Source organism: Hypanus sabinus, chromosome 1 (assembly GCF_030144855.1).
Source record: "Hypanus sabinus isolate sHypSab1 chromosome 1, sHypSab1.hap1, whole genome shotgun sequence".
Classification (NCBI taxonomy): domain Eukaryota; kingdom Metazoa; phylum Chordata; class Chondrichthyes; order Myliobatiformes; family Dasyatidae; genus Hypanus; species Hypanus sabinus.
In genome coordinates, this window is record NC_082706.1 from 35,333,495 (window position 1) to 35,349,252 (window position 15,758).

A 15,758-nucleotide genomic window follows, 5' to 3' on the forward strand; every position below is an offset into this window, starting at 1 on the left:
ATAGTGAGGGAACTAAAACACCTGGGCTGTCAACCACTAACTCGCCTGTAATTATAAGAGACCACGTCGAGACTGCATCTCATTGTGGCGGGCCCTGTTACAATCCTGAATGGCCTGTCTCCAGAACATAACGTTTTCTCAGTCCTAGATATCGCTAATAGATTTTGGGGACTCCCCTTAGCACCCGAGTCTTCAGACTGATTTATCTTCACCCTGGGTGGGCAGCGGTATAACGTGGGCACAATAGCCCAACCAGTTTTCCTTAAAATCGTGGCTCAGACTTTGGAAAACGCCCTACCGGCCGACCAACTTACAATATGTAGATGATCTACTAACCGCTTCGGAAGCTGAAGCACGTGAATAAGGGGTATAGCCAGTGTTTGAAAGATACCGCGTGTTAAGGGGTTTAAAATTAGTCCACACAAGGCTCAGATAGGAAAGCAAACAGTACAGGAAGGACATGTCAGATGACAGATATTCTGCCATCAGCTCCATGCCCCGCCTGGTAAACGTAGGGGTAGTGAGGAAGGCAATGGGTCCTTTCAAACACTGCCGTAATTTCATAGCAGGGTTCTCAGCACTAGTGGCTCCCATACATTAATTTAAGGAGGGAAACCGCAAGTAAGAAGGGAGTGAGATGAGAAAAAGGCAGTGTTTGCTCCCAGATGGATAGAACCGTAAGAGGTGCTCAGGACGAATGATACCTGTGTTGGTGTACAGACCCGGTGAGGCCGCCAGTGGAAACAGTGGACTCAGTTTGACTCACCTTGACAGAGCGTGTGTACCCGGTAACAGTGTCATTACAGAGAACCGGCTGCATCACACCAGACCCACACAAACACAAAAGCAGAAGACACCGAGAGAAGGTGACAGCAAACGGCAAACAGCACATTGAAGTATAACGGTGACTGTACTCTGTAATGAAGGCTGGTTGCGGAAGGAAGATGATTAGTTGTATAGCTCAGAACAGGAAAAAAATATTGGGCAAAATAGATGGGAAGAAAGCCCAGTTGTAGCAGAGTCATCAGGTACCACAACTTCGATGGCATGGTGGACTGAGAACGAGAAGAAATTACACAGGGCATCTGAAGGCAGTCACTCCAGCCTGAATGGGGCGGGGGAGTGAATACAAATGAGCTGGCCCTTTCAGTGGTCGGGCCAGCGATCGACTGGACAGTCCATTAGGGGGCGCCACCAGGGAGAGGTCCTTGCAGTCATTCATATAGAGACACCCCAACCCCTTCTGTACATCCATGAGAGGGTCTAAGAGACTAGTTGACAATCTCCTGCTCCGCCATGGAGTGTGACCTGTCGCCTGTGAGCCTGATACACTTACCTGGTGTGGTGAACTATGTGCCTGTCTGGACACGCCCCCTGCTGAATGCTCCTGTGGCTCCTCCCACAGGCCCCTGTATAAAGGCGATCTGAGGCCTGACGCTCGGCCTCAGTCTCCAGGACATAGTATGATGGACACTCACTCCTGGTTCCTTCTTCCAGTCAATAAAAGCCGATATCTCGCCTTACGTCTCAGTGTGAGTTATTGATGGTGCATCAATTTTATTGACTGGAAGTTTTAAAACATGGAAACCGTTTTGCGTCCGGACCGGTTGGATTTGGACCCTCAAGACCCTGATGCAGCTCTCGCTTTTGAACACTGGCTTGCATGCTTCCAATCGTACTTGGAGGAGGTTTGTGCAACTGAACCCGCCGTTATGCACAGAATTCTACTCTCGAGGGTCACCCCAAAAGTTTACTCCATTATCCGGGACCTGCCGACCTACGAAGGGGCACTGGACGCCCTCAAAAGACAGTACCTGTGGCTGGTGAACACCGTCTACGCAAGACATCGTCTAGCTACCCGGCGACAGCGGCCTGGCGAATCGTGCGCTGAGTTTCTCCGAGCACTACAGACACTCGTCCGAGCTTGCGACTGCAAGACGCTCACGGCAGAACAGCATGCGGAGCTGCTGGTGCGAGACGCTTTTGTGTCGGGACTGAGGTCAGTGTACATGTGCCAGCGGCTGCTGGAAAATGCCGACCTTACCTTAAGCTCGACGATGGAGACGGCCAACGCTCTGGAAGCTGCGCTGCACTACACCGACGCTGTCCAGTCGCGCGATTCCCCGCCGGTTCCGTGGACACCTCAGACCCCGCCGCCGCCGGCTCCCGGGAGCGAATTCGCCAACGCCGCTGCCAGTCGCGATTCCACGAGCTCCCCGAACCCGACCACAGCGGCAGCCCGTCGGAAGCCTGTGCTTTGTTCTTTCTGTGGCCATAAAAAACACCCTCGACAACGCTGTCCAGCGTGAGAAGCGACCTGCTCCAGCTGCAGAAAGCGGGGCCACTTCGCCAAGGTCTGTAAGTCTCAACCTTGAGCGGAGTGCAGCGCTGCGGGTGAAACGTGGGGGCCGCCATCTTGCATGCCCGGATGTGGGCGGCCATCTTTGTCGACGTCAGCATGCCCTGCCCCCGGCCCTCCGATGCTGACCGGGTCTCTGGCCACTGTAACTCTCGACCAAAGTGCCCCACACCAGCTTGCAAGGTCCATGATGGACATCCGGGTGGAGGGGCACAGGACTAGCTGCCTGTTTGACACGGGCAGCACTGGGAGTTTTATTCACCCGGACACAGTGCAACGCTGCAGACTCGCAACACGGCCGGTAAGTCGGAGGTTTCATTTGGCTTCTGGGTCGCAGTCCGCAGACATCCGGGCGGGTTGTGTAGCGACTTTGGTGGTGCAAGGCACAGAATATCGGAACTTTGAGCTGCTGGTCATGCCTAATCTGTGCGCACCTGTGCTATTGGGGCTGGACTTCCAGAGCCATCTCGAAAGTGTGACTATGGTGTATGACGGGCCCCTCCCACCACTCACTGTCAGGAATCCTCAGTTTTGTGGGACTTCTTCACATACCCCACTACTGACCACACACACACACGGGCACACACATCCCATCCAGAACCATGCCGACAGCTGCGCTACCGACACCACTTGCAGCCTCTCCACTCTCAAGGTCCCTCCCCCACCGCTGTTCGCCAACCTGACCCCCGACTGTAAGCCTGTGGCAACTAAAAGCAGGCGGTACAGCGCGGGGGACAGGGCCTTCATTCAGTCGGAGGTGCAGCGGCTGCTCAGGGAGGGGATCATTGAGCCAAGCACAAGCCCTTGGAGGGCCCAGGTGGTTGTTGTTCGGACTGGGCAGAAAAATAGGATGGTGGTGGACTATAGTCAAACCATCAATAGGTTCACGCAGCTTGACGCATACCCCCTACCCCGCATCGCGGATATGGTCAACCAGATTGCTCAGTACAAGGTGTACTCAACAATAGATCTGAAATCCGCTTATCACCAGCTCCCCATCTGCCCAGAGGACTGCCCCTACACCGCCTTCGAGGCGGGCGGCAGGCTCTATCACTTCTTGCGCGTCCCTTTCGGTGTCACGAATGGTGTCTCTGTCTTCCAGAGGGAAATGGACTGGATGGTGGACCAGTACCAACTGCAGGCCACATTTCCCTATCTGGATAACATCACCATCTGTGGTCACGACAGGCCAGATCACGACGCCAACCTCCAACGATTTCTCCAATTGGACGCAACTCTGAACCTTACTTATAACAGGGACAAGTGTGTGTTTGGAACCACCCGCCTTGCTATACTTGGGTATGTCGTGGAAAACGGGGTTATTGGCCCTGATCCCGAACGTGTGCGCCCCCTGTTAGAATTCCCTCTTCCCACCACTCTCAAGGCCCTCAGACGGTGCCTGGGTTTTTTTTCCTATTGCGCCCAATGGGTCCCCCATTACGCAGACAAGGCATGCCCCCTGGTCAAGTCTACCTCGTTTCCCCTCTCTGCTGAGGCCCGCGCGGCCTTCAGCTGCATTAAAGAGGACATTGCCAAAGCTATAATGCATGCGGTGGACGAGACCGCTCCCTTCCAAGTGGAGTGTGACGCCTCCGATTTTGCTCTGGCTGCTACCCTCAATCAGGAAGGCAGACCAGCAGCATTCTTTTTTCGCACCCTCCAAGGCTCCGAAATTCGGCACTCCGCGGTGGAGAAAGAAGCCCAGGCCATAGTGGAGGCTGTTAGGCACTGGAGGCACTATCTTGCTGGCAAAAGGTTCACCTTGCTGACCGACCAGCGCTCGGTTGCGTTCCTGTTCAGCAACCAACAGCGGGGCAAAATCAAAAATGATAAGATTTTGCGGTGGAGAATAGAACTCTCCACCTACACCTATGATATCCTGTACCGGCCTGGCAGACTCAATGAGCCCCCTGATGCCCTATCCCGGGGAACATGTGCTAGCACACAGCTCGATCAGCTGTACACCCTTCATGCACAACTTTGCCATCCGGGGGTCACCCGATTTTACCATTTTGTGAAAGCTCGGAACCTGCCATACTCCCTGGAGGACATCAGGACGATGACCAGGGACTGCCAAATTTGCGCTGAGTGCAAACTGCACTTCTACCGTCCTGACATGGCACAACTTGTCAAGGCCACCCGCCCTTTTGAACGACTGAGTGTTGACTTTAAGGGCCCCCTTCCCTCCACTGACCGCAATGTCTATTTTCTCAGTGTTATCGACGAGTACTCACGGTTCCCCTTTGCCATCCCCTGCCCCGACACCACTGCCACGTCCGTCATAAAAGCCCTGCGCCAGCTTTTCACTCTGTTCGGGTATCCCTGCTATATCCACAGCGATAGAGGGTCCTCCTTTATGAGTGAAGAGCTGCGCCAGTACTTGCTAGCTAGGGGCATTGCTACCAGTTGGACCACGAGTTATAATCCCCGGGGTAATGGCCAGGTGGAGCGGGAGAATGCCACAGTGTGGAAGGCCACACTTTTAGCCCTTAAGTCAAAAGGTTTGCTGGTCTGTCGATGGCAGGAGGTCCTCCCTGAGGCACTGCACTCTATCCGCTCTCTGTTATGTACGTCCACCAATGCCACCCCTCACGAACGCCTATTCTCTTTTCCCAGGAAGTCTGTCACTGGGACCACCCTACCAGTTTGGCTGACGTCCCCGGGGCCAGTGCTGCTCCGGAAACATGTGAGGAGCAATAAATACTCCCCGCTGGTAGAGAGGGTTCACCTTCTACATGCGAACCCCCAGTATGCTTACGTGGTCTTACCTGATGGGCGGGAGGACACGGTCTCCATCCGCGACCTGGCACCCGCAGGTGCAGCAGACCACTACCCTGAAGGCTCTCCGGTAACTATGAACCCTGCACCTGAGGTGACACCGTGCTCACCAGGCCCTACACAGACTCCTCACGACACTTATATACCGGGCGTTTCGTACGCATTTATACCAGGCGCCTCGCACATGCGTGAGGGATCACCGGCGCCTAGTGGGCAGGAACAAGCGCAACCTCCATCCCCTGTGCAATCACCAATGTCGTCGGCATCCATGCGATCACAGCCGGTGCTACGTAGATCGCAGCGACAGATTCAACCACCTGATAGACTTGACTTGTAAGAAACTTCGCCACATGGGGACTTTTTCAAACTAAGGGGGGGGGGTGAATGTGGTGAACTATGTGCCTGTCTGGACACGCCCCCTGCTGAATGCCCCTGTGGCTCCTCCCACAGGCCCCTGTATAAAGGCGATCTGAGGCCTGACGCTCGGCCTCAGTCTCCAGGACATAGTATGATGGACACTCACTCCTGGTTCCTTCTTCCAGTCAATAAAAGCCGATATCTCGCCTTACGTCTCACCTGGTGCCCCCGACCAGACAGTAACCACTGCTAAGTTTTAGCTATCAGAGAGTAGAAGGGTGAAGATGAACATGATTAAACTGTAATCAACCAGCAGGGAAGGAGGGAACAGGCATGTGAATGGCAAAGCCGCATTTCAATGACAGTTGGTCAAATTTCTGGAACAATCTCTGCTTATAGATTTGTGAGTAGCCATTTGGGATGATAGTGTAGATGTAGATACACAGAAAGATAGGACAGGTAAATGGCAAAGAAGGGGGGGGCAAAATACAGGGCATCTCTTCTGTCCTCTTTAATTAGATCCTCCTTTGAGTTTGGTCTTTCCTGGAACTAAGTTATTTTTGTGCAGGAGGACCAAGAGAGGGACTATTAGGGCATATTAAGGAGATGCAATATGGAAAATATTAATTCAACAGCAACCAACCTTCAGACCTGAATATGGATTGTAGTTTAAATTTCAAAAGCAGCTGCCGTTTGGAACAGGAAATATCCAATTGACTTGAGGTGTTTCTATGTGCATGAATGCAATCAACATGCTATTGCACCAATAAGACTCAAAGACCACAGTAATTAACACTCATTTTGGGTGTGTTGGTGGGAAGATCCAGGCATTTGAAAGTTGTGTGCATCTCAAAAGAAGCATTATGAAAGCATTGTAACTATAGACAACCATCATTACCTTTGTTCTTTAATATATAAAAATGCGCTGTAATGTTACATTGGAGAGTCTGTCACTCGACTCCAAAGACTATCAGCTTGTGTGTGTCACAAACAAATACTTTTATTTCTACCAGCTGAGTCTATCTGGTAACATGTACAATGCGTACAGCACCATCCAGCGTGTTGTATGTGTTGCTTTGACCACAGCATCTGCAGTGTACTTTGTGTTTATGAGTCTATCTGGTGACTTTGTTCACAGTTACAACAGCCACAAGTCTGGCAAGATGAACCAGCAAGACAGTGGTGACTGGAGTAGTGATGGTGAGAAAGCAGAGAACTAGGGCAAGTGGTTATGTAGAGTGAGGAAGCTGAGAACTAAGGTTAAAAAATACAGGTTTCTCATAAGTTTTGCTGGGTATTGCTTTAGATTGTAAATCTGTCTTCTCCTTAAAAAAAACTTGTCCATCACTGTTTCAGAACAAAGAATTTCACAATCATACCAGCTTTAGATATAGTGGAATATAGTAAATCCTGCAGAAACATTCATGCAAGTTGTTGTAAAGTTGAATTTGTGCCAAGAGAATGTTTTTCTTGAAAAGCATTATTTGGAATTGGGGAGCAATTCTCTTTGTTGAAGACATCATCGTTATGTGTGGATAGCTTTGTATTCTAAACTTATTTTGAAAACTTTATCTGGCTTTGTACAGCACTGGATTTCTGTAAAATTTAGGAATCAAGGAAAACACAGCATGGACATTCCAAATGTTTTTGTGGCATTTTCCAAACATAATTTCTTGATATATTTTTCCACCTTCAAGATTTTCATGGAGAAAAGATAAAGTTAGTCTTTGAGATAAGATCTGAAATAGCGAAAAGGCAGAGTCAATAATGTACTCGGTGAAGATAGGCTAAAAGGGAAAGAAACAGAGCTGATAAATGGGTTCAGAGTCAGTATTTCCCTGAAGAAAAAATGGTAGTTAATAGGGAAACTTGATTAACAGATGATATTGATTAGGGAACATAAGGAAGTCATGTTGCCACTGTACAAAACATTGATTAAACTGCATTCAGATTGTTTATTGTTCTAATCAATTCACCACTGGAATGATTTGGCAACAAAAGAGAAAATGCAGAGGAGATTCACTAGCATTTTGCCTGCAATGGAAAGGCGTAGTTAGGATTATCTGCAGGTGAATTTGTAGGGTTTTATGATGGGATAGATGGTAATCTCTTCCACAGTGTAGGGTGGTCTAAAACTAGGGGACACAGGTTTAGGGTGAAAGGGGAGAAATTTAAAGTAGAGGAGTAAGATTTCCCTAGCAGCTTGCTAGAGGAGATGGTGAAGACATATAGAGTACAAAGCATTTGGACAGGTACTTAAATAGGAAAGATATAGAGGTGTAGGGACCTAGTGTAAGCCACAGAGTTTGCCCCAGTTGGACAACATGGGCAAACTGGTCAAAAGGGCTTTTTACTGTGCTGTACATTTCTATGAGTCAAAACATTAAATTTAACAAAAGAGTTTGCTTTATGTCATATTACAAATTGACATGTGCCAGGTAACCAATAACTTATTATGCAAATAAAAAGTAAAGTAACACCTTAGTACATAATTCCATTGGTAAGATCATTAACTACATTGTGAAGGGTTGTAATCTCTGCCACAATGTCATTCCATCAAGATCTGAGATACACTTGAAGACCTGTTTGGCATTACAAGCTTGCAACTCCCACAAATATCAGAAGGAGTTACAGAAATTGAATTCTAGTTGGTTTCATTTCTTCTCTGGTACTGTCCTACAGTTTAGAGATCAAGCAAACAGAATATAAGTGTTATTCAACATTACTACCATCTTTGGAGACAAGAGACTGCAGATGCTGGAATTTGGAGCAACAGACAAAAGCTGGAGTAACTCAGCAGATCATCTAGAGAGGGAAATGGACAGACACTTTTTATTTGGTTTGAAGCCCTTCATTTGGACTGAATCATTTAACCCTTACTACAATCCTTCATTTTATCTTCATGTCAAGTTGATCAGAACATTGCTATGGAATAGGAGATCTGGTGATAGGTATTGTTATGAACACTAATCCTTGTCAAGAGGCTGAAGGAAACGTTCTGAAAGGGGTGAGGTTAGTAACCTTTAAGGCACTGTTTTGAAGCAAGGGTTTAAAATATCCACCTTTGACTTATAATTTTCCACTTGACATGAAGTTCCAAGCTTCAATCAAATAGATTGACTGAGGTATGTTTACCAGTCTTTCCATTCAAAAGGAATTCACTATATTCAGACCATTAAATGCTGCAGATATAGCAGACTGGATTCAGTCACTGATTTCTAAAGTTACTGGACAATCAACTGGCCATCTTGCATGCCACTGCAGAGATCAGTGCCGCCCCTCGACTGCTGCCTTCATTGGACTGAAGGAAAGTGATGTCACAGTAGGGTGCAAGTTCTCTAACCATCGCATGAAACCTGTGTTTGAAGCTGTGGAAAAAGTGAGACAAGAACATACCATTAATACTTCAGGGAAAAAAAAACATTTGAGTATGAAACTGCAAGCTTAGCTCTCACTGGGCATATAGATGGCTCACACATACAGTACAACAAATTTAATTCAATAATCATTCTAGAAAGAAATGAATCTTTACGCTCCCTCAGAAAGATTAGATATTGCAATATGTTGTAAACATTACCTTATCAATTCATACAAAATCCAGTCCAGTGAAAAGCAGAAAATCTTTCCCTGGGGCACTTGATTTTTTAGTAAATTAGATCTTTACTTTGGCTTTCAGACCAGTCCCTTTATTAAATATAGACCATAAGATATAGGAGCAGAATTAGGCTATCTGGCCCATCAAGTCTGCTCCACCAAACAATCATGGCTGATCCTTTTTTTTCTATCTCCTCAACCCCACTCCCCTGATTTCTCCCCATAACCTTTGTTGCTGTGCCCAATCAAGAACCAATCAATCTCTGCCTTAAATACATCCAATGACCTGGCCTCCACAACTGCATGTGGCAACAAATTCCACAAATTCACCACCCTTTGGCTAAAGAAATTTCTCTGCATCTGTTTTGAAAGGGTGCCCCTTTATCCTGAGGCTGTGCCCTCTTGTCCTAGACTCTCCCACCATGGGAAACATCCTTTCCACATCTACTCTGTCTAGGCCTTTCAACATTTGAAAGGTTTCAGTGAGATCCCCTGCACATCCTTCTGAATTCCAGTATGTTCTCTAACCATCACATGAAACCTGTTTGAAGCTGTGGAAAAAGTGAGACAAGAACATACTGTTAACACTTCAGAACCATCAAACCTTCCTTATATAACAATTTCATTCCTGGAATCTTCCTTGTGAATCTCCTCTGGACGCTCTCAAATGCCAGCATGTCTTTTCTAAGATGAGGGCCCAAAACTGTTCACAATATTAAAGGTGAGGCCTCACCAGTGCCTTATAAAGCCTCAGCATCACTTCCTTGCTCTTGTATTCTAAACCTCTTGAAATGTATGCTAACACGGCATTTGCTTTCCTCACCAGTGACTCAACCTGCAAGTTAACTTTCAGGGTGTTCTGCACAAGGACTCCTAAGTCCCTCTGTAACTCAGCTTCCCGGATTTTCTCTGTTCAGAAAATAGTCTGCATATTTACTTCTACTACCAAAGTGCATGGCCATGCATTTTCCAACATTGTATTTCATTTTCCACTTTCTTGCCCATTCTCCTAATCTGTCAAAGTCCTTCTGCATCCTACCTGTTTCCTCCACCAATCTTCGTATTATCTGCAAACCTGGCAACAAAGCCATCTATTCCATTACCTAAATAGTTTATATACAGCATAAAAAGAAGTATTGACCCCTGCAGAACACCACCAGTCACCTTCACCCAACCAGAAAAAGATCCTTTTATTCCCAGTCGCTGCCTCCTACTAATCAGCCAATGCTCTAACCATGTTAGTAACTTTCCTGTAATACTATGGGCTCTTAACTGGGTAAGCAGCCTCATGTGTGGCACCTTGTCAAAGGCCTTCTGAAAGTCCAAATATACAACATCCACTGCATCCCCTTTATCTATCCTACTTATAATCTCCTCAAAGAATTCCAACAGGTTTGTTAGACAGGATTTCCCTTGAAGGAAACCATGCTGACCATCTTGTCCTGTGTCACCAAGTACTCCCATCACCTCATCCTTAACAATTAGTTCTAACATCTTCCCACCACTGAGGTCAGGCTAATTGGTCTATAATTTCCTTTCTGCTGCCTTCCTCCTTTCTTAAATATATATACACTACGGATCAATATATACATGTTCTTTTTCAGATAAGTGTTAGCTCCACCCACGTGACTGCTCTGTATAGTAGCACAATTGTAGATACACAGAAATTAGCTAATGTGTTCACCATGGAAGTACAATTCAGTAATTCATATTAATTCACCAATGAGTTCCAATCCATGATCCACAACTGTAGGAACACAGAAAGGGAATCAGGAGTACGAAACACAAGCTACACATTATAGTGTCAGAGAACTACAGCCCAGAAACAGTCCCTTCAGCCAATCTAATCCATGCCAAACTGTTATTCTGCCTCAACCTCTCGACCTGCATTTGGACCCCTCTTCATACCCCTCCCATCCATGTACTTACCCAAACTTCTCTCAAATGTTGAAACTGAACCTACATTCACTACTTCTGCTGGCAGCTCACTTTACACTTGCACCACCTCAGAGTGAAGAAGTTCCTCCCTATATTCCCCTTAAATATTTCACCTTTCACCTTTAACCCATTACCTCTAGTTCTAGTGTCATTCTGCTTCAGTGGAAATGGCTTGCTTGAATTTATCTTATCCATACCTCATAATTTTGTATACTGTCAAATCTCCCCTCTTTCTCCTAAGCTCTAGGGAATAAAATCCTAACCTATTCAACCTTTCCCTATAACTTCGGTCCTCAAGTTCCTTCAACATCCTGATAAATTTTCTCTGTGATATCCTTCCTGTAGGAAGGTGACCAGCGTTGCACACAATACTCTAAATTTGGCCTCACCATAATCTTATACAACTTCTACATAATATCTCAACTCCTGTACTCAATAGTTTGATTTATAAAGGACCATGAACCAAAACAACACACACACACACACACACACACACACACACACACACAATGCTGGAGGGACTCAGCAGGTCAGGCAGCATCTACGGAATTGAATAAACAGTCATTGTTTTGGGCCGAGACCTCCTTCAGGACTGAGAAGGAAGAGGAGAGACACCAGAATAAATCACAGAGGGGGAGCAGTGAGAGGGTTTCACTGAACTCCCTTCGAAGAAAAGATATACATTTCTTTGGGGTAGACATCCCTTAGAAACTTCGCAGTGGAGTAGTAAATCATTAACTCGAGCAAGTCTGTAGATGCTGAAAATCCAAATCAACACACAAAATGCTGGCAGCAGACCAGCATTGTAAATATGTAAATAAATAAATAGTTGATGTTTCGGGCCAAGAAGCTTCTTCAAAATTGAGAAGTAAAGAGGAAGATACCAGGACTGAGAAGGGAGAAGACAGGACCAACCCAATAGCTCTCTTTACGATGATATCTATCTGTGTTACCACTTCCAAGTAATTATGGATCTTTATTTTCAAATTCCTCTGTTTTACCACACTCCCCAGTGTCTTGCCATTCATTGTGTAGTCCTGTGCTGGATTCCTCCCAAAGTGCAACACCTCATATTTGTCTGCATTAAATTCCATTTGCCATTTTCACCCCATTTTTCCAGCTGATCCAGGTTCCACTGCAAACTTTGATAGCCTTCCTCTCAGTCCACTACTCCACCAATACCTACTTTCTTAACCAGGGCCTCAAATTCCCTCAAAAATTAAGGTTCCCTAAAGTTCCATGCTGATACTCATTAAAAAAAACCCTGTTTATGTCCATGCACTGTGTCATAAGATCCTCACCATCAAGTTACCTGGAATAATGAGGTACAAAAATGCAGAAATATATTAGATGTTGTTTTGGAATGAAAGTAACCTCTAATGTCTCAATAATACACTATAGATCAGAATTTTGTGTTCTTTTTCTTTGAAAACTATTACTGTTACACTTGTGCAACATTTTGTTGGACTTTGTCTTTGTATTCTGCATGAAGGTCAGTGACCAGTGGTGTTCCTCAGGGATCTGTTCTGGGACCCCCTTCTCTTTGTGATTTTTATAAATGACCTGGATGAAGAAGTAGAAGGGTGGGTTAGTGAATTTGTTGATTACACAAAGGTTGGGGGTGTTGTGGATAGTCTGGAGGATTATCAGAGGTTACAACGGGACATCGTTAGGATGCAGAACCAGGCTCAGAAGTGGCAGATGGACTTCAACCCAGATAAATGTGAAGTGTGAAGTTCATTTTGGTAGGTCAAATTTGAAGGCAGAATATAATATTAGTGGTAAGACTCTTGGTAATGTGGAGGATCTGAGAGATCTTGGGGTCCATGTCCATTGGACATTCAAAGCTGCTGTGCAGGTTTGCAGTGTTATTAAGAAGGTGCATGGTGTGTTGGTATTCAGCAACCTTGGGACTGAGTTCAAAAGCCGTGAGGTAACGTTACACTTATATAAGACCTTGGTCTGACTCCACTTGGAGTACTGTGTTCAGTGCTGGTCACCTCACTGTAGGAAGGATGTGAATACTATCTAGAGAGTGCAGAGGAGATTTACAAGGATGTTGCCTGGATTGGAGGGCGTACCTTATGAGAACAGGTTGAGTCAACTTGGCCTTTACTCCTTGGAGCAATGGAGGATCAGAGGTGACTTGATAGAGGTGTATAAGATGATGAAAGGCATTGATCGTGTGGATAGTCAGAGGCTTTTTCCCCAGGGCTGAAATGGTTAATATGAGGGGGTCAGAGTTTTAAGGTGCTTGGAAATAGGTATTGAGGGGATGTCAGGGGTAAGTATTTTCACACAGAGAGTGGTGGGTGCATGGAATGCACTGCTGACGGTGGTGGTGGAAGTGGATCTTTTAAGAGCATCTTAGATGGGTACATGGAGCTTAGGAAAATAGAGGGCAATGCACTAGGGAAATTGTAGGCAGTTTCCAGAGTAGGTTTCATGGTCAGCACAACATTGTGGGCTGAAGGGCCTGTAATGTGATGTAGATTTCTATGTTCTATGTTCCATGCTTCTCCATACCTGATCTGGAACTGGAGATGCAGGACATGATCCTAACACAGTCATCCTACTTTTATGTGCTTATACTTAAAACTCCAAGATCACCATCCTCTTAAAATCACTTACTGAGGATGTAACTTGTAAACTGATCCATCAATTCCAACTGTGATCTTCATCATTCCTCTGTTCTTGTTCTCCCACATCCGATTTATGACACCTGCCAATCCAGCTGCACAAATGTGTGCTGCCCGTGTTGACACACTCGTGCATGCCAAATGGACAATATCACAGTCTACCTTGGAGGGCATCAAACCTAGTGTAGTCAGTATATTATAGATTTGCTTCTGGTCACCTGTATCACTTGAATAAAAGAAGAAAAAGTAAGACAATATTAAACTGTCTCAAACTGCTTGGTAGAAAACAGCTAACATATGATGTGAAGTGGAAAAGCAAATACCAGACTAACTACACAAAAGGTTATTCAGAAAGTTGATGCATCTTTGACTGACACTCTGGTACCGCAGTTCCAATTCTTAAGCTCAGATTTCCACAGCTAAATGTTTAACATGAAGATAGCAAAGTTGTGAATCTTTTCAATTGCTGATAGTGATTAACAATTGAAGCCAAAGTTCCTTGCTTAATTATTATTAAACTGGTTATGTGCAATTGCAGTGTAAAAAATAAATGTGCTCCAGTACAAAAGGGGAAATAATAAATGTAGGTCCTCTCCAAGGTACGATTTATGAGCACAGGCTTCCATAAATATAATTAAATTCAAACAAGAGTCAATCTTAAAAAGAAAACCTGACTACATATAATTTTCTTGCAGTAATCAGACACCATTGTATCTAAAGAATACAGTTTCAGCATGGAAGGCAACTTAAGAAATGTTATGGATTTTCTAGCCATTAATCATTCGACAAGCAGAAGAAGATAAATGGATTGAGTCCATCATTGGTAAACCAAAAATTGCAGTAATAGGATGAGGTTGTAAATCAATGTTCAATACCATGGAAATAATATCGAAAATATATTTTTAAAAGTGGACATGACCAAAACATATGAGTTAAAGATGCTATCTCAGAATGATATCTGTCACATATAGGATTTATATGGGAATAAAAATGAGCCAATTTATACTTGGACTTATGAGCCCTGTGCACAACTTTAAACTGTATTAATGAATGTTTAGCACATATAGATGATAAGTTAACTAACTGAAGAATTTTATCCCAATTCTCATTAGGGATAATAAAGTTAAGTTCTCTTTCCCAATCACTTTTAATCTTATAGAAGGCCTCTGAACGTATTTTCATAATTATATTGTAAAGTTTGTAATATTGTAATCTATTTTGTTGAATTGGAAAGAAATTAATCCCCCTACTGTATTTCATTGGCTTTCTCAAACTTTGTTATGTCTAAATTTGGAGAAAATTAGAAGAGTTGTATTTGACCCTTCTATTAATTTTGAAAAGACATGGCGACCATTTATTCAATATTTTCATATGATGTAATTTGACCCTGTTCCAATCCTATTCGTTTTTTCGGTTTTGATTATACATACGTTGAGAGGATCGGAGTTGGCGACACCGATGATTTTGTACTTTTTTAATAGATACTATAAACAGCCCATTATTTAATTTTTTTTTCCTTTTCTTTTTTTTCTCCTTTTTTCCCTCTTTATTAGCATTAGGTTGTTAGATTAGTTTTTCTTAGGGTTAATTTTTTTTCTTTTCTTTTGCTCTTTTCTGTTTTATATATATATGATATATCTAGATTTGTTCTGTTTATATGATATTTGTATCATCCATGATTTGGGAAGACTTAACTATATTGTAATTATTGCTTGTGTATCCCTTCATGTTCAGTGCAACTTTGTAAGTTTGTAATCCCACTATCTATGTATTAATCTTATCATGTTGATATAAATAATAATAATAATAGAGATTGAAAAAGAAATATTATGGAAACTGATAAGCAATGATTTCTATTGACATATACAACAAAACTCTATTAAGCAATATAACATCAACTGATAATTCAAACCCATCAAAACCATTGAGCATGGGGCACCCTGACTCTGTATCATAATACATAGGCAAGAGAAGGCAGTAAATGTTCATGCTGCTTGGCCCTCATCAATACCATTCATCACACACTGTGGAGATGAGATCACACAAAGAAAGATGAAGGATCTCAGGAAGTCAGACAGCATTTTATAGAAGGA

The 15,758-nt window shown here is 44.4% G+C and overlaps 1 protein-coding gene across 2 annotated transcripts in view; it reads right to left on the minus strand.

Moving 5' to 3' along the window:
* Positions 1-6,380: 6,380 nt before the first annotated feature.
* gck (glucokinase (hexokinase 4)) overlaps positions 6,381-15,758 on the minus strand; it is a 65,467-nt gene continuing 56,089 nt past the window's right edge. For both annotated transcript variants that reach the window (XM_059966991.1, XM_059966982.1), the window contains 2 exons: positions 13,658-13,891; positions 6,381-8,862 (listed from right to left, as the gene is read on the minus strand). In XM_059966991.1, coding sequence (XP_059822974.1) covers positions 8,730-8,862; positions 13,658-13,891 — 367 coding nt within the window. In that variant the 3' untranslated portion in view covers positions 6,381-8,729. The remainder of the gene's footprint in view (positions 8,863-13,657; positions 13,892-15,758) is intronic.